A 14,309-nucleotide genomic window follows, 5' to 3' on the forward strand; every position below is an offset into this window, starting at 1 on the left:
TGGGGGCATCCAATGGGCCCCTTTCACTGTACTTTGCATGTGGGCTGTCATTTCCCACTAAGTCACCTGATTCTGCCAAATGAAAGCCTGCATTTATATAATAGGAAAAACAAAACTTCAAGTACCAGCATGCATAGCAAAATCCTGATCTGTATGAAGCACTAACATATGACATGAGACTGCTGAAGGCATCCTGTGGGTGGACCTCCCTCTGTCCCCACACGCTAGTGCAGCGGCGGAGGGCGCTTCGCCCCCCCACGCGAGGGTCCTTCACTCCATCGCTGAGGGAACATGTTATTTGTTGTTCCATTGAGAGGGATCAGGTTTAAGGCCACGCCCACATTGCCCTAGTCTCTTGTCACCAGCCAAGGGCATGACGCCAGAGGCATCGATCTTTGTTTACCTACCAGGTGCCAACTGAAACTGGGCTCCAGTCCTAATGATTCCACCATCCTACCTGGGCGGCTGGTTAATATGTCAACAACTATGCGGTTGTGTGTGATTTCATACAAAAACGTTTTAATGAAATACCTTTACTGAGAAATCATTTTATCTAAACAATTTAATGGAAATTTTCAGGATGAATGGCATTTACCAGTTCATAGAAACCAATCCATAAAATGGCTTTTGTATCAAAAGTGGCTTCTGCTTACTTCTTTTTTAAGGTGTAAATGAAATGGTTGCAGGTCTTATTTTCAGAAACATTTTTATGTCAGGGGATATTGTTTCAGACTTACATCCTTTACATTATCGAATAATTACTTTGAAGTCATTTAATTCTCTGAACCCTCCCCACCTATAAACGCCATCCATCTCTGCCCCTGAAAATGCCTCCGCCCGGATAAACTCCACCCATCACTGACTGCTAAACTTCACCCATCCATGAACCCTAAAAACCCCTCCCCACACCTAAACTCCACCCATCTCTGGCCCCAAAATTCCACTCATTTCTGAACCAATAAAAGCCCTTCCTCTTCCTAAATTCTACACTTCTCTTCACCTAAACACCTCACTATGGCAAAACTCCACCCATTTCTAAACCCTAAAACACCTTTCTAAGCCTAAACCCCACCCATCCCTGATTCCTTAAAATCCCATACCACCTCTGAACTCCACTCAACCCAGAACCATAAAAAACCCTTACCACTCCTGAAAACCACCCATTCATGACCCCTAACATCCCTCACCACCCCTAACCTCTTGCACCCCTGAAACCTAAATGCCTTTTTGCATATACACTCCACCTATACCTTAACCCTTAAAACCCCACACCAGCTATAAACTCCATTCATTCCTGAACACTAAACACCCTTCACCACCCCAAAACACTACTCGCCACTGAAACTTAGATACACTCACCAGCCTTAAACTCCACCCATCCATAAAACATTAAAAAAAACACCTGCTCTTAACTACACTCATCCGTGAACCCCAAAAACCCCCTGACCAGCCCTAATTTCTACCCATCTCTGAATCCTGCAAATCTTTAAAAACCCTGATATCCCCTAAACTTTACCCATCCTTGAGCCCAAAAAAACCTACTACCCCGCCTACCCTTACACAAGGGTGTAATAGTGGATGTTTCCTTAAAATTATCTTTCCTCTAAAATGTTTTCTTTAATTTTCAATCTATTTGTATTTTCTTAAACTTGGTTTTCCATAATTTTGTTTCTTCCAATGTGGTTTCTCAGTTTTCGTTTTTTCCATTAATTCACATACATCACCACAAGGCACTGCTAGCCTCGGCAGGTGTGGTTTCAGGAGGGCACTGTGTTAAAGCTTCACAGATTGTTTTACTTATGCAATGTGCTTGCCAACAGTCAAGTGACCAAAAAGAGGTAGAGTGATTACATTTTTAGTTTTTTTATGAGCTTTTCACCATATTGAATCAGAACACAACAATCTCACCAATATGTCATCTATTGGCAAACTCCTGAACCCTTTTCCTCCCACACCCAACTTTCCCTATTAGAACTACTCCCCCTCCCTGCAGCCTCTCAACAAACAGTTCCATGGGTATGCACTCTCTGTATTGAGTTATGTCGTTCATTGGCTGGTGGGATTTCTGATGTCCATGTTGGTGATTAACTGGTCATCGCCTGGTGTGTAAGGCTCTTGCACCCTATGTATTGAGTTATGCCGTTCATTGGCTGGTGGGATTTCTAATGTCCTTGTAGGTGGTTAACTGGTCATCACCTGGTGTGTAAGGCTCTTGCACCCTATGTATTGAGTTATGCCGTTCATTGGCTGGTGGGATTTCTAATGTCCTTGTAGGTGGTTAACTTGCTATCACCTGGTGTGAAAGGCTGTGGCTCTCTCTGTACTGCTTTTTGCCATTCATTGGCTGCTGGGATTTCTAATGTCCATGTTGGTGGTTAACTGGCCATCGCCTGGTGTGTAAGGCTCTTGCACTCTCTGTATTGAGTTATGTCATTCATTGGCTGGTGGGATTTCTAATGTCCATGTAGTTGGTTAACTGGTCATCACCTGGTGTGTAAGGCTCTGGCACTGTCTGTATTGAGTGATACCGTTCATGGGTTGGTGGGATTTCTAATGTCCATGTTGGTGGTTAACTGGCCATCGCCTGGTGTGTAAGGCTCTTGCACTCTCTGTATTGAGTCATGCCGTTCATTGGCAGGTGGGATTTCTAATGTCCATGTTGGAGGTTAACTGGCCATCGCCTGGTGTGTAAGGCTCTTGCACTCTCTGTATTGAGTTATACTGTACATTGGCTGGTGGGATTTCTAATGTCCATGTTGGAGGTTAACTGGTCATCACCTGGTGTGTAAGGCTCTGGCACTGTCTGTATTGAGTTATACTGTTCATTGGCTGGTGGGATTTCTAATGTCCATGTTGGAGGTTAACTGGCCATCGCCTGGTGTGTAAGGCTCTTGCACTCTCTGTATTGAGTTATACTGTACATTGGCTGGTGGGATTTCTAATGTCCATGTTGGAGGTTAACTGGTCATCACCTGGTGTGTAAGGCTCTGGCACTGTCTGTATTGAGTTATACTGTTCATTGGCTGGTGGGATTTCTTAATGTCCATGTTGGTGGTTAACTGGCCATTGCCTGGTGTGTAAGGCTCTTGCACTCTCTGTATTGAGTTATGTTGTTCATTGGCTGGTGGGATTTCTAATGTCCATGTGGGTGGTTAACTGGTCATCACCTGGAGTGTAAGGCTCTTGCACTCTCTGTATTGAATTATGTTGTTCATTGGCTGGTGGGATTTCTAATGTCCATGTTGGAGGTTAACTGGCCATCGCCTGGTGTGTAAGGCTCTTGCACTCTCTGTATTGAGTCATGCCGTTCATTGGCAGGTGGGATTTCTAATGTCCATGTTGGAGGTTAACTGGCCATCACCTGGTGTGTAAGGCTCTTGCACTCTCTGTATTGAGTTATACTGTACATTGGCTGGTGGGATTTCTAATGTCCATGTTGGAGGTTAACTGGTCATCACCTGGTGTGTAAGGCTCTGGCACTGTCTGTATTGAGTTATACTGTTCATTGGCTGGTGGGATTTCTTAATGTCCATGTTGGTGGTTAACTGGCCATTGCCTGGTGTGTAAGGCTCTTGCACTCTCTGTATTGAGTTATGTTGTTCATTGGCTGGTGGGATTTCTAATGTCCATGTGGGTGGTTAACTGGTCATCACCTGGAGTGTAAGGCTCTTGCACTCTCTGTATTGAATTATGTTGTTCATTGGCTGGTGGGATTTCTAATGTCCATGTGGGTGATTAACTGGTCATCACCTGGAGTGTAAGGCTCTTGCACGCTCTGTATTGAGGTATGGCGTTCATTGGCTGGTGGGATTTCTAATGTCCATGTTGGTGGTTAACTGGCCATCACCTGGAGTGTAAGGCTCTTGCACTCTCTGTATTGAGGTATGGCGTTCATTGGCTGGTGGGATTTCTAATGCCCATGTTGGAGGTTAACTGGCCATCGATTGGTGTGTAAGGCTCTTGCACTCTCTGTATTGAGTTATGCCGCTCATTGGCTGGTGGGATTTCTAATGTCCATGTTGGAGGTTAACTGGTCATCACCTGGTGTGTAAGGCTCTGGTACTGTCTGAATTGAATTATACTGTTCATTGGCTGGTGGGATTTCTTAATGTCCATGTTGGTGGTTAACTGGCCCTCGCCTGGTGTGTAAGGCTCTTGCACTCTCTGTATTGAGTTATGTTGTTCATTGGCTGGTGGGATTTCTAATGTCCATGTGGGTGGTTAACTGGCCCTCGCCTGGTGTGTAAGGCTCTGGCACTGTCTGTATTGAGTTATACCGTTCATGGGTTGGTGGGATTTCTAATGTCCATGTTGGTGGGTAACTGGTCATCACCTGGAGTGTAAGGCTCTTGCACTCTCTGTATTGCGGTATGGCGTTCATTGGCTGGTGGGATTTCTAATGCCCATGTTGGTGGTTAACCAGTCGTCGCATGGAGTGTTAGGCTCCTCGTGGTCTCTGTACCAAGTTGTGCTGTTCATTGGCTGGTGGGATTTCTAATATTCATGTTGGTGGTTAACTGGCCATCGCCTGGAGCGTAAGGCTCCTTGAACTCACTGTATTGATTTATACTGTTTATTGGCTGGTGCTTGAATTTCCTTGTGTGCTACACATAGTGGTGGTAGAATGATGTCTCAGTGGACAGCTGACTGTTGGCTCTGCTGGTGTTTGAGGTTTCTGTTGCTCCTCTTGCTGTGGGTTTCTTTCTCACATCCTGTTGGTTATTGACTCATGCGCTATCTTTGATACATCTTCTGCTCCTCTGGGATGACTACAGCTTCACCTTGCACGTGAGATATCAAGTATCCCTCCTCCTTACCAACTGACCCTTCTCTTCCTCTCTCCAAGTGTACTTCAAGGACTCCAGTCCAGGACCACGCTACTTCGTGGACCCGCAGTTAACCCGCTTCGGCCAAGGAGGAGGACCAGCCTACTCCATACAGTCTCGCACAAAGGTCCCAGGTGGGCATCATGGATGAAGGTTTGTGGGCACTAAAGAGGGGCCATTTCTCACTACACTCTGTGTAGCATCTGGTAGTGTCATTATGTCAAATGGAACACCAGAGACACGGGAATTATGCAATTTTGCTGCTGCAACATTTTCTGTATAATTATGGATTTGAGGCATTTGCCACATAATCCATCATCTGCTGCATAATCTGCAGAGATTATCAAAAAAATGTTTTCCAGCTCAAACAGATCAAACGTTACTGAAAAACTGAAACCCGTGTTGCAGTGCAGTGGAAGGACCTTCACAAAGGTTGACTGGTCACCTTTTTGCTGCTTATTGCTGTATTTGAGTGTTAAATTGTTAATAATGAGGTGGAAGCTTTGCCCAGTGAGTGTTACTTGTAAAAATGACAATATAATGAGGTAATACTATGACAAAATTTGCTGCACTGTCCTGCATAATTAGAATTTTCTTGCCGCATAATTTGGTAAACTTTGCCACATACCTTGGTCATTTACTGCCGCATAATTCCAGGGGTCCCTCCTAGTGGTGTCATCTTCCTCATGCCTTCAACATACACCTCCTTCTGACATCACTTCTATCCTTCTTTTGCAGTTTTCAAGAAGACGGTGCCAGGGCCAGGAGTATACAGTCCTGAAAAAGCTCCTGTGTTGACCCACCAGCGCCCGCCTACATACACCATGGGGGCCCGGACCAGATACCGTGTTGTGGATCCTGTACCAGCTCCCAACAGCTACCACCTTCCCTCACTGCTGGGCTCCCAAGTCCCGAGCAAGACCTCGACACCCAGCTACAGTGTGGCAGGCCGTACCCGATCTGGGGGGTACTCTGAGGACCTGGCAAAGACCCCTGGACCTGGACACTACAACAGCACTGAGCCTGGCACCTATAAACGTCGCGGGCCAGCCTACTCCATGCTAGGACGTCACAGTGCGCCAGCCAGAAGCAGCCAGACGCCCGGGCCTGGCACACACAGCCCTGAAAGGGTGACCGCCACCAGGGCACGGGCACCTTCCTTCTCAATGGGAGTGCGTCACTCTGAGTTCATGACCCCGCTTATAGTTGACGTCTCATATTGACTCAAGTGGTCACAGTTTTCCTGCGGTCACATGTCCCAGCAATTCTGCATCCCTGTCTTGTTCACCTTATAGCACCACCCTACCACCTAACCAGTAGCGAAGCCAGGCCCACTGAGAGGAGTTCCACAGTACACACTGATCATGCATTACTTTCCTATGGTTGGTAAAAAACAGCACACTGATATACATCTCTTATCTCTTTCAGAGCTCCAGCTAAGTCACCTCCATCTGTGAATGCCAAGGCCACCCCAGCTGAAGGGGGGTACAGGTGGACATGTTTCTGCTCAGGGGGATATGGATTGATCAGAGTTTCTCCCTTTTCACACCCTCACACTGGTCCCAAGGAGCGATGTGAGCTTCAGTGGTCAGTTGGTAACCACAGGTCCCTGTTCCAGCATCAGTGACCGGAGTGTCAGGCACTGTGCCTGCAAGGCCCTCAGCACCCATATATCCATGCACCGCGAGGCAGTCAGTCAACAAATGGCCCACGAGTCGCATACTTGTGCAGAGTGCGACACCGGCCAGATGGTAGCGAGACCAACCCAGCCACAGAGAGACAGATATATTAGTGGGTCACTGGTGGGGGGGGTCTGGTCCTTCACTGTACATAAAAAGCCAGTTCCGAAAGACTGTCCGCTGCCCACAAGAAGAGACACGTGCATCCCAATGTTGCATTTACTAGGCCTGAGCGAAATTTACGTAATGCTTGTGTTATCTCACATAGTTTGGGTAATTTTATATTCTACTTGTTAAACAACATTTTCTAAATTATTTAACTGGACATGAGGATGCATTTCATGCTAAAGTACAGTCCCAAATGTGGTTATGCATTTCACATAATTATGTGTAATTTCTTGTGATTGTTCTGAAAGTTTGCATAATTACACAAAAACAAATTATGTAAGTTTCGCACACCCGTAGTATTTACCAGTGCAGGACACAGCCCAGGCCGTGCAGGAGAAGGTTGCAAGGTGGGGTCGGAGATCTGCTCTCACCAGGGTAACATCTGATATACATCCCTAGTGTCTCATGAGTTGGCGGGACTTTCACAAGATGAGATATGAACCATGATTGAGACTCAAAACAGTTGCTGGGGGAATCCTTTGATGTGCAGAATCCAACACCGTTGTTGACACCCCCTTCCTTGAGAACACACTGATTTGAGATAAGCCAGCCTAGCCAGCGCTCTTTTTAGGTCGAGCCTAGGCAGCGCATGCGCTGTCTCTTCAAGACATGCTGTATCCACTCTGTGGGCTTACATCCCGCCCATGTCTTTTCCTTCGTCCTTTCGATTGTCGTTCAAAAATACGTGTGCGCTACCAGCAAATCCTTCCTCTTTGTCCCTCCTTTTTGTGATTTTTTACTCTCACAAAGCCCGGCCCAACTACTGGTAACGTTCTTATCTGTTCATGTCCGGGACTATTGTTTTATTCCTTACCTGCTCATCTTTGTCGTGGCAGCTTAAAGGCATCCAGCCGCTACCATGCCCCCTCATCCCAGCAGCACTCACTCCAGGCTTCCTCAGTAAACAGGGCTGTAATTATTGTTCTTATCACCTCACATAGAATATTTCTAAATATCGGCATAGATTGCGACGAGTATCCATGTCATGGTGTTACTTCCTATTACAGAATTAGCGTTGACTACTTTGGTACACAAGAGGACGTGTTCTAAAAAAAACAACAACATGGAAATATCACCACGGCTCTCTCCGGCTCAGCGTGAGAGCCCCTACTATAAAATCCACTGCTTTTTGCAAACTCGCCCCCTTAATGCTTTGCGGGGGTCTCCACTTTAAAAGGCCTTTTAGTCCATATCTCAGCCTGTGGTGGTCCCAGGGTGATGGGACCACCACCAAATTGTTCAGCACCACATCACCTTTCCTGCCTTCAAGGTCTTCCATTGATGGAGCTTTTGTTTTGCTGCTGTTAGTTGTTTGCTATCTTGAGACCTTGTGCATGGTAGCATTGTGGAAGGCTGTAACATGTATTGTTCATGTGATTATATTCTCAAGGGGTTGATTATATGGCTGCAAATCAATGCTCTTCCACAATGCAGTTTACTGTGGTGTCTTGACTTTGCTTGTTTAATTGTATTCAAATCTATATTTATCCACTCCCCAAAATTAAAGATGCCGTACCGTTTTTTCAGCAGAACAGAATACCTACGCATTGAGGTAAACCAGCGTGTCATGGTGTTACTTCCTAATACAGATCTAGTGTTGACTGTTTTGGTACACCCTAGGCTGCGTTCTAAAAAAAACCAACAAAACTACAGGGAAATATCACTGTGGCTCTCCCAGTCGCAACAGAAGAGCCACTAGCATAAAATTCATAGTTTTCTGCAAATTTGCCCCATAATGCTTTGTGGCGCCACACCTTTAAACTGCCTTTTCATCCATATCTCAGCCTGTGGTGGTCCTAGGGTGACAGGTCCACCACCAACTTGGTCAGCATGGCGTGGCCTTGCTTTTCCTGTCAACTTCCTGGACCTCACCCTAAGTGTTGGGGGGACCTCAAAATCATCACCTTCCCTGCCTTCCTATGAATTTATGTGTTTTTCATTGGTTGAAGGTTTTGTTTTATAGTTGGAAATGGTATAGTCTTTAGGGGTTTTGTGCATGATAACATTGCAAAAAACCTAGAAGGCCAAAAAACGTGTAATGTGATGGTTATATGGTTTCAATTCAATGTACTTTCACAATGTAGATTAAGTGTAATGTCTTGCCTTCTTTGTTTTTTTTATTTGTGCTGGAATCAATCTTTATTTGTCCACTCTCCAAAATTAAAGATGCATAAGAGTTATTTCTGCTGAACACATTACTTACATGGTGAGGTTACAGATAGGCTTTTGTGGTTTGTGTTACAAGACAGCACATACTGTCAGAACTGGTTTTGTTTTGTAATAAACATACGTCCCTTCCCCCACATTGCTTTCTTTCTGCTACCCTTTCCAGATGGAGGAAACGCTGTTTCAGTCATATCACAATAAGCTTGGCATGTCATTTTCAGAGCTCCAGCTTGAAAAGTGTGTTTCTAGGGATGCACACGAAGCTTGCCTTTCTACTGTGAATCATTCTCAGTGTTGTCGTCATCATTTCCCATTGCTCAAAAGTCAGCGTCACCCTATCTTGTTCCGTTCGGTTGAATCAGAGTGGGCTTATGTTATGTCATGAGATACACGCTTAGCACACATACACTTCATATTTTTTTTCTTTTGCCCATGCTACACAGCATCTTGCCAATGCTGAAGAGCATCGCCCAAGGCACTGGCAAAACTAGCAGGTCCCAATGGGAAGACCTATTGGCTATGCCACTGCTTGTTTGCCTCAGTCATGGCATGATGCGTGACAGAGGAATTCTACAGCCCTTACAGTTTGGTAAAATAGCATTCCTTTTAAACTGGAAGGCTACAGATAGTTTCCCTCAGGTGGTCTGTGGGATCATTAAGCTTTTGTGCAAGCATAAGGGGCATCCATCAGCAAAATAATAAGGGTCCCAACGCGAGTCTCACTCAATGCAAACCCCTACATTTTCTACAGAATGGCACACGTGTGAATGGTCTCTTAACGGGCACCATTTGGTGACTGCCAGTGTATACACACATACCTATATTCTTTAGAGCATGGATACCCACAAGTGACCACTGGTGATTATAGACTGGAAAAGCTACATAAAGCATGGCGTTTTGGCATGCCCACTATCTCATGGAAAGACATTGGGGCATATTCTCAAGGAGCTATCGCCGAGTTAATAGCACTTTATCGCAGCCAAAGTCACAATAAATTTATCACCCCATTCACAAGCTGGTACTAACAGCCCATAGCACCAGTTTACCTGCGATAGCAGTCGCAAAACCCATCGCCACAGATGACCCCGGCAACTATCGCTAATGAGATGCAGAGTAGGTGTTCCCGAGCAAAAAGCCACGACAACACCACTCCACAACATTCTCAACGACCAACCAGATCGGCGAAAAACCCACGAAACATGCGATAAGGCACGTTAGCAGCAGGAAATTAACACCTGCTCTGACTTGGTGTAAAGTCGGACGGCAGCCTGCACCACAAAAGGGAGCCCAGCCCACAGCCACACCTGAAGAACAACAGATGCCATGGAGCCACTGATCATGCGGGCCGGACACCCAAAAGGGCCACAACACCCACCACCAAAACCCCCATGACCACCCCCACCCCCCGGACACCCCCCGCACCTCCCCGGACAAACACTGAGGCAGCGCAGACAAAGAAAGCGACCTGCTGAAAACGCACCAACCCCACAGACCCAACACCAGGAAACGTCATTGCCCACCACAGGCTCAAAAGGACAACCATCCTACGCATCCTTACCACCATTGTCCACAGGCCGACAGTACCAACACAGCGGACAACCAACATCCCTCCGCAGACAAAGAGGCTGGCTGTGCCACACCTGTTGGCCTCTGGGATCTGCCAACCAACAACTGCCAGAGTCGGAGGAGTATCACAGCCAGCCACATTCCAAGCCCCCCCCAACTTTCCTGGATGCCATCATCAGCTTGGTACTACACTACCTATCCTTCCCCCACACTGCGCAGGAACAGCTGGAGACCAAGCAAGGCGTCAAAGCCATAGCTGGCTTCCCTCACGTGTCAGGGAACAATTGAATGCACACATGTCCTACTTGTGCCCCCTGGTGACACTGCACACAATATCCGCTACAGAAAGCACACGCATACCATCACTGTACAGGCAATAGTGGACCACCTTGGAATCTCCACCAACCTCGACGCCAACCACCCATTCCGAGTGCATGAGTCCTACATCTTCCGACAGCCCATCCTCACCCGGCGCTTCCTGGCTGGCACCTACAGAAATGCGCTGCTCGTGGGCAAGTACCAAATGAACACACCTCAACTCCACAACCATGCAACTCACAACACTGGGAATGCACATGTCACAAACTCACATACAACATGCCAAACAACATGCCCACCCACCAGACACGACAGCACAACTCACTCTGGCAACCTGGGCCAGCCATGCACATAAGCCATCAACTGCATGACACCTCAGCCAAACGATAGCAGATTGAGGGAAGATGTGGGGACCAGGCATGTGCGAAGGAGGCAAGCGACCGATGAATGACAATGTACACAATGTGTGGCGTCGAAGCAATGGCCAGACTGCAGTATGCAGACCACACACATATCCATGTCGACATACACCGTTGGTGTATGGAGTGCAGTGGACGCAACCATGTCACCCCAGCCAGTGGGGAAGATCCTGGAAATGTAGCTTGTTACGTCCCCCCCTGTAAGAGTGAGCGGAGTGGGCTGGCCCGGCATATGCCGGGCACGCGTAGGGTGTGAATAAAAAGCACGTAGCTCTGGGCGTGGTCCTCTTCCGGAATGCCCAACAACTCTGCCAGGGCGGCGCCCCTCACCCCGCCACTAGGCCGCCGCCGTGAGCGGTGTTGACTGCGTTCCTGTGCGCCTGCTGCACCCCCGCCGCAGAGCCCGTAACAGATCTGCCGACACCGCCGTATGTCGATGAGGGCCCACCACGTGCCAGTGCAAGCTCCAAGCCAGAGTGCCACGAACCAGGTGGCCTCCTCAGACCATCACGGCCTCCGCAACAACGGCCCACTGTACTCCCTTCCCGTTGACATACTCCACCTGCATGCGCAACGGAAAAGTAGGTCACACATTCGATGTGGTGCCACCAAGTCTGTGCATAGCATTCCACCCACTGGTGTCCGTGGGCCCACATGGACTACTGCCCTCGGGCCACGCTGCATTCGCACATTTGGGACTGAGTCTTAATCATACATTGTCCGAGTACGCACATCAATGAAGCGTTTACATCATTCTACTCCCTTCGATGTGGTGACACCAAGTATGTGCCTGGCATCCCAACCACATGTGTCTGTGGGCCCTTGATGACTACGCCGTCGGCCTACACTGCGGTCTAGCAGGCCTCACGCCAATCCAATCCGTACCAGGCAGGACACGTCATCGTCACTGACTGAACACCCGCTCGGCTCTGGTGCTTTTGCCTCTATCAACCACAAGTCACCCCCAAATGTCATGTCAACGTCGTGTGTTAGAGTTCCAGGAGGAGCTCGCTGAACCGCGTCTGGCCCGTGCTGACCGCTGCCTCAGGCCTACACTGCGGACGAGTAGGTCACACTATTCAAATTCAGTCTTGATTTATTTATGGCTGACTTGATGTCATTGTACAGGCCTCAACGCAAACTGCATCCCCTTTCAGCCCCGGTGCCACTAAGTCTGTTCCCCCAGACCCATGGACACTTTCTGGTTGAACTTTGGTGGCGACTTAGTCCATGGACTTGGGGTTGTCGTCCCATCATGTCGGTGATACTTACCTCGTGGCTAAAACGATGCCGTGGCATTCCACTCCTCCATTTGCTGCTTTCAGACAGCTTCCACCCTCTGGATCATACCCTGGAGGACAGCGTCCACTGTCCCCCGCAACCCTCCGCCACATACACCTCGGACATTGATGAGGACCCGCTCAGTTCGCGTGGCCCATTTGACTGCACCGCAAGTCACCGTCCCGTGGCAGGGTGCCTGTGCCGGCCGCAAAGCATCCGGGTCCACTAAGTCTCTGCTGGTCAGGTCCGGGACCCCTTATTCTGAGATATTGGATGGCCTCTGAGGCGATGGCCTTGGGGTCATCAGTGCCATGTGTCTGTGGCCCTGCGCTGTCCGCTGCCTCCGGCCTCAACTGCGGCCCACCAGGGCTAACACATCAAATCGAGTCCTGACCGGCCCGGACGTCGCATCACTGCAGGAGGCACACGCCACCACCCCCAGGACCAACTCCAACCGCCAACTGCCAGTGTCGAAACGGTCGTACTGGCAGACTGACGGAGTTGGCCGCACCTGTCGTGGATGCCATCTTCTGCCTGATCCCCTGCTCAGCACTCCAGGTGCCACTAGCTCAGTGCCCCATGATTCATTGTCCATTACTGTTTTGGTTATGTGCTGTGGAGAGCCCACGCAGCAATGTCACCTCAGGCAGTGTGGGAGACCTTGGACGACGATTAGGAGGATGATTCAGGGGTGTAACCCCCCCACTGCAGCTGCATCTGGAATGTCCAGAAGGGACACAATCCTAGACATTTTCTTCACATGAGCGCGCTCCGCTCTGGGGCCCCAACCTCAGCGCACTGAAACTCACGGACACTTCTGTTTGTATGTTGGGTGACCTCTGTACTTGCTCCGGCTCCCTCCATGTTGCTCAGCAGTTGACTCTGTTATGCAGTTTTTTTCTGTTTCCATTGCACTGGTGTCCACTGTTCAAGCTGTTGCCAGCACCAAGCACTCCATGCGGGCTGGCTTATGCTCACCCCATACCCATCCAGCACAGGCGTCACTGTACATATGGCCCTGCCAATAAAGGGGCCGGCGCACGTGCCTGTAGCCAGTTCAAGATGATGTCTGTGTGTGTCCCTGTGGTCTTGTTGTATGCATGAGGGTCCTGGGCCCTAGGACCTTACATTGTGCTGTGTACAGCAGACGCAGACATGTCACCGCAGGCAGCGGGTTAGAGCTTGGACATGAAGCTTTGTCGTCACCCACTCAATTCATAAGGGGAGTGGACATGGGCCGTCGTACGCAGAGCCAACGTGATGTGTGCATGCCCCTGGGTGTGGTTCTGTACTGGGAATGTGCATCTGCATGTGTCTCTATGGCAGTGTGGGTCTTCTTTGAGGGGTGTAGGTAGTCCCTGAAGGGTAATAGACACCCACGTATGTGATCAGGTTCACCTTCCATGGGTTCGGACCACACCCGCATATGTTCGGCCTCCTCCTTTTGGCGTTCTGACACCTGGGATTGGGGTGCCATGTGTGGATCGGTGAAGTGTTGTGAGCCTTCCGTGCTTGCGGGTACTTCATGCTATGTGGTCTGTTCCAGGGGTGGGTTCTCCTCTATGCTTGTCTGCCCTGGTCCTGGTGGTGGGTTGCGTGGGATGTACATGGGCTGTTGTAGGGCATCGGTGTCGAAGGTGTGGTGGTCGTTTCCGGCATCACTGATGGGTTGTCTCGTCTGACCTTCTGGAGGTGTTGTTTGTCCCTCTGCAATGTGAAGGGGAGATGCATGTTGACATTGTGTTGGCATTTATGTTGGCGCATTGTTCTTGTAGACATGCAGACTATGTGACAATGTACATTGTGACTGTTTGGGTGGTGCTGGCAATTTGAGGGGGGACAGTGGACATTTGGACTACATGAGTGATGTGAGGATGTACCCGTAC

The 14,309-nt window shown here is 48.7% G+C and overlaps 1 protein-coding gene across 1 annotated transcript in view; it reads left to right on the plus strand.

Annotated features, from left to right (window-relative positions):
* Positions 1–8,971, plus strand: part of CIMAP1D (CIMAP1 family member D) — a 29,774-nt gene extending 20,803 nt beyond the window's left edge. Inside the window, exons 3-4 of the mRNA XM_085637677.1 lie at positions 4,847–4,960; positions 5,565–8,971. Of these exons, the coding sequence (XP_085493803.1) occupies positions 4,847–4,960; positions 5,565–6,049 (599 nt within the window). The 3' untranslated portion in view covers positions 6,050–8,971. The remainder of the gene's footprint in view (positions 1–4,846; positions 4,961–5,564) is intronic.
* Positions 8,972–14,309: the final 5,338 nt, after the last annotated feature.

This window comes from Triturus cristatus, chromosome 12, assembly GCF_964204655.1.
Source record: "Triturus cristatus chromosome 12, aTriCri1.1, whole genome shotgun sequence".
NCBI classification, from domain to species: Eukaryota; Metazoa; Chordata; class Amphibia; order Caudata; family Salamandridae; genus Triturus; species Triturus cristatus.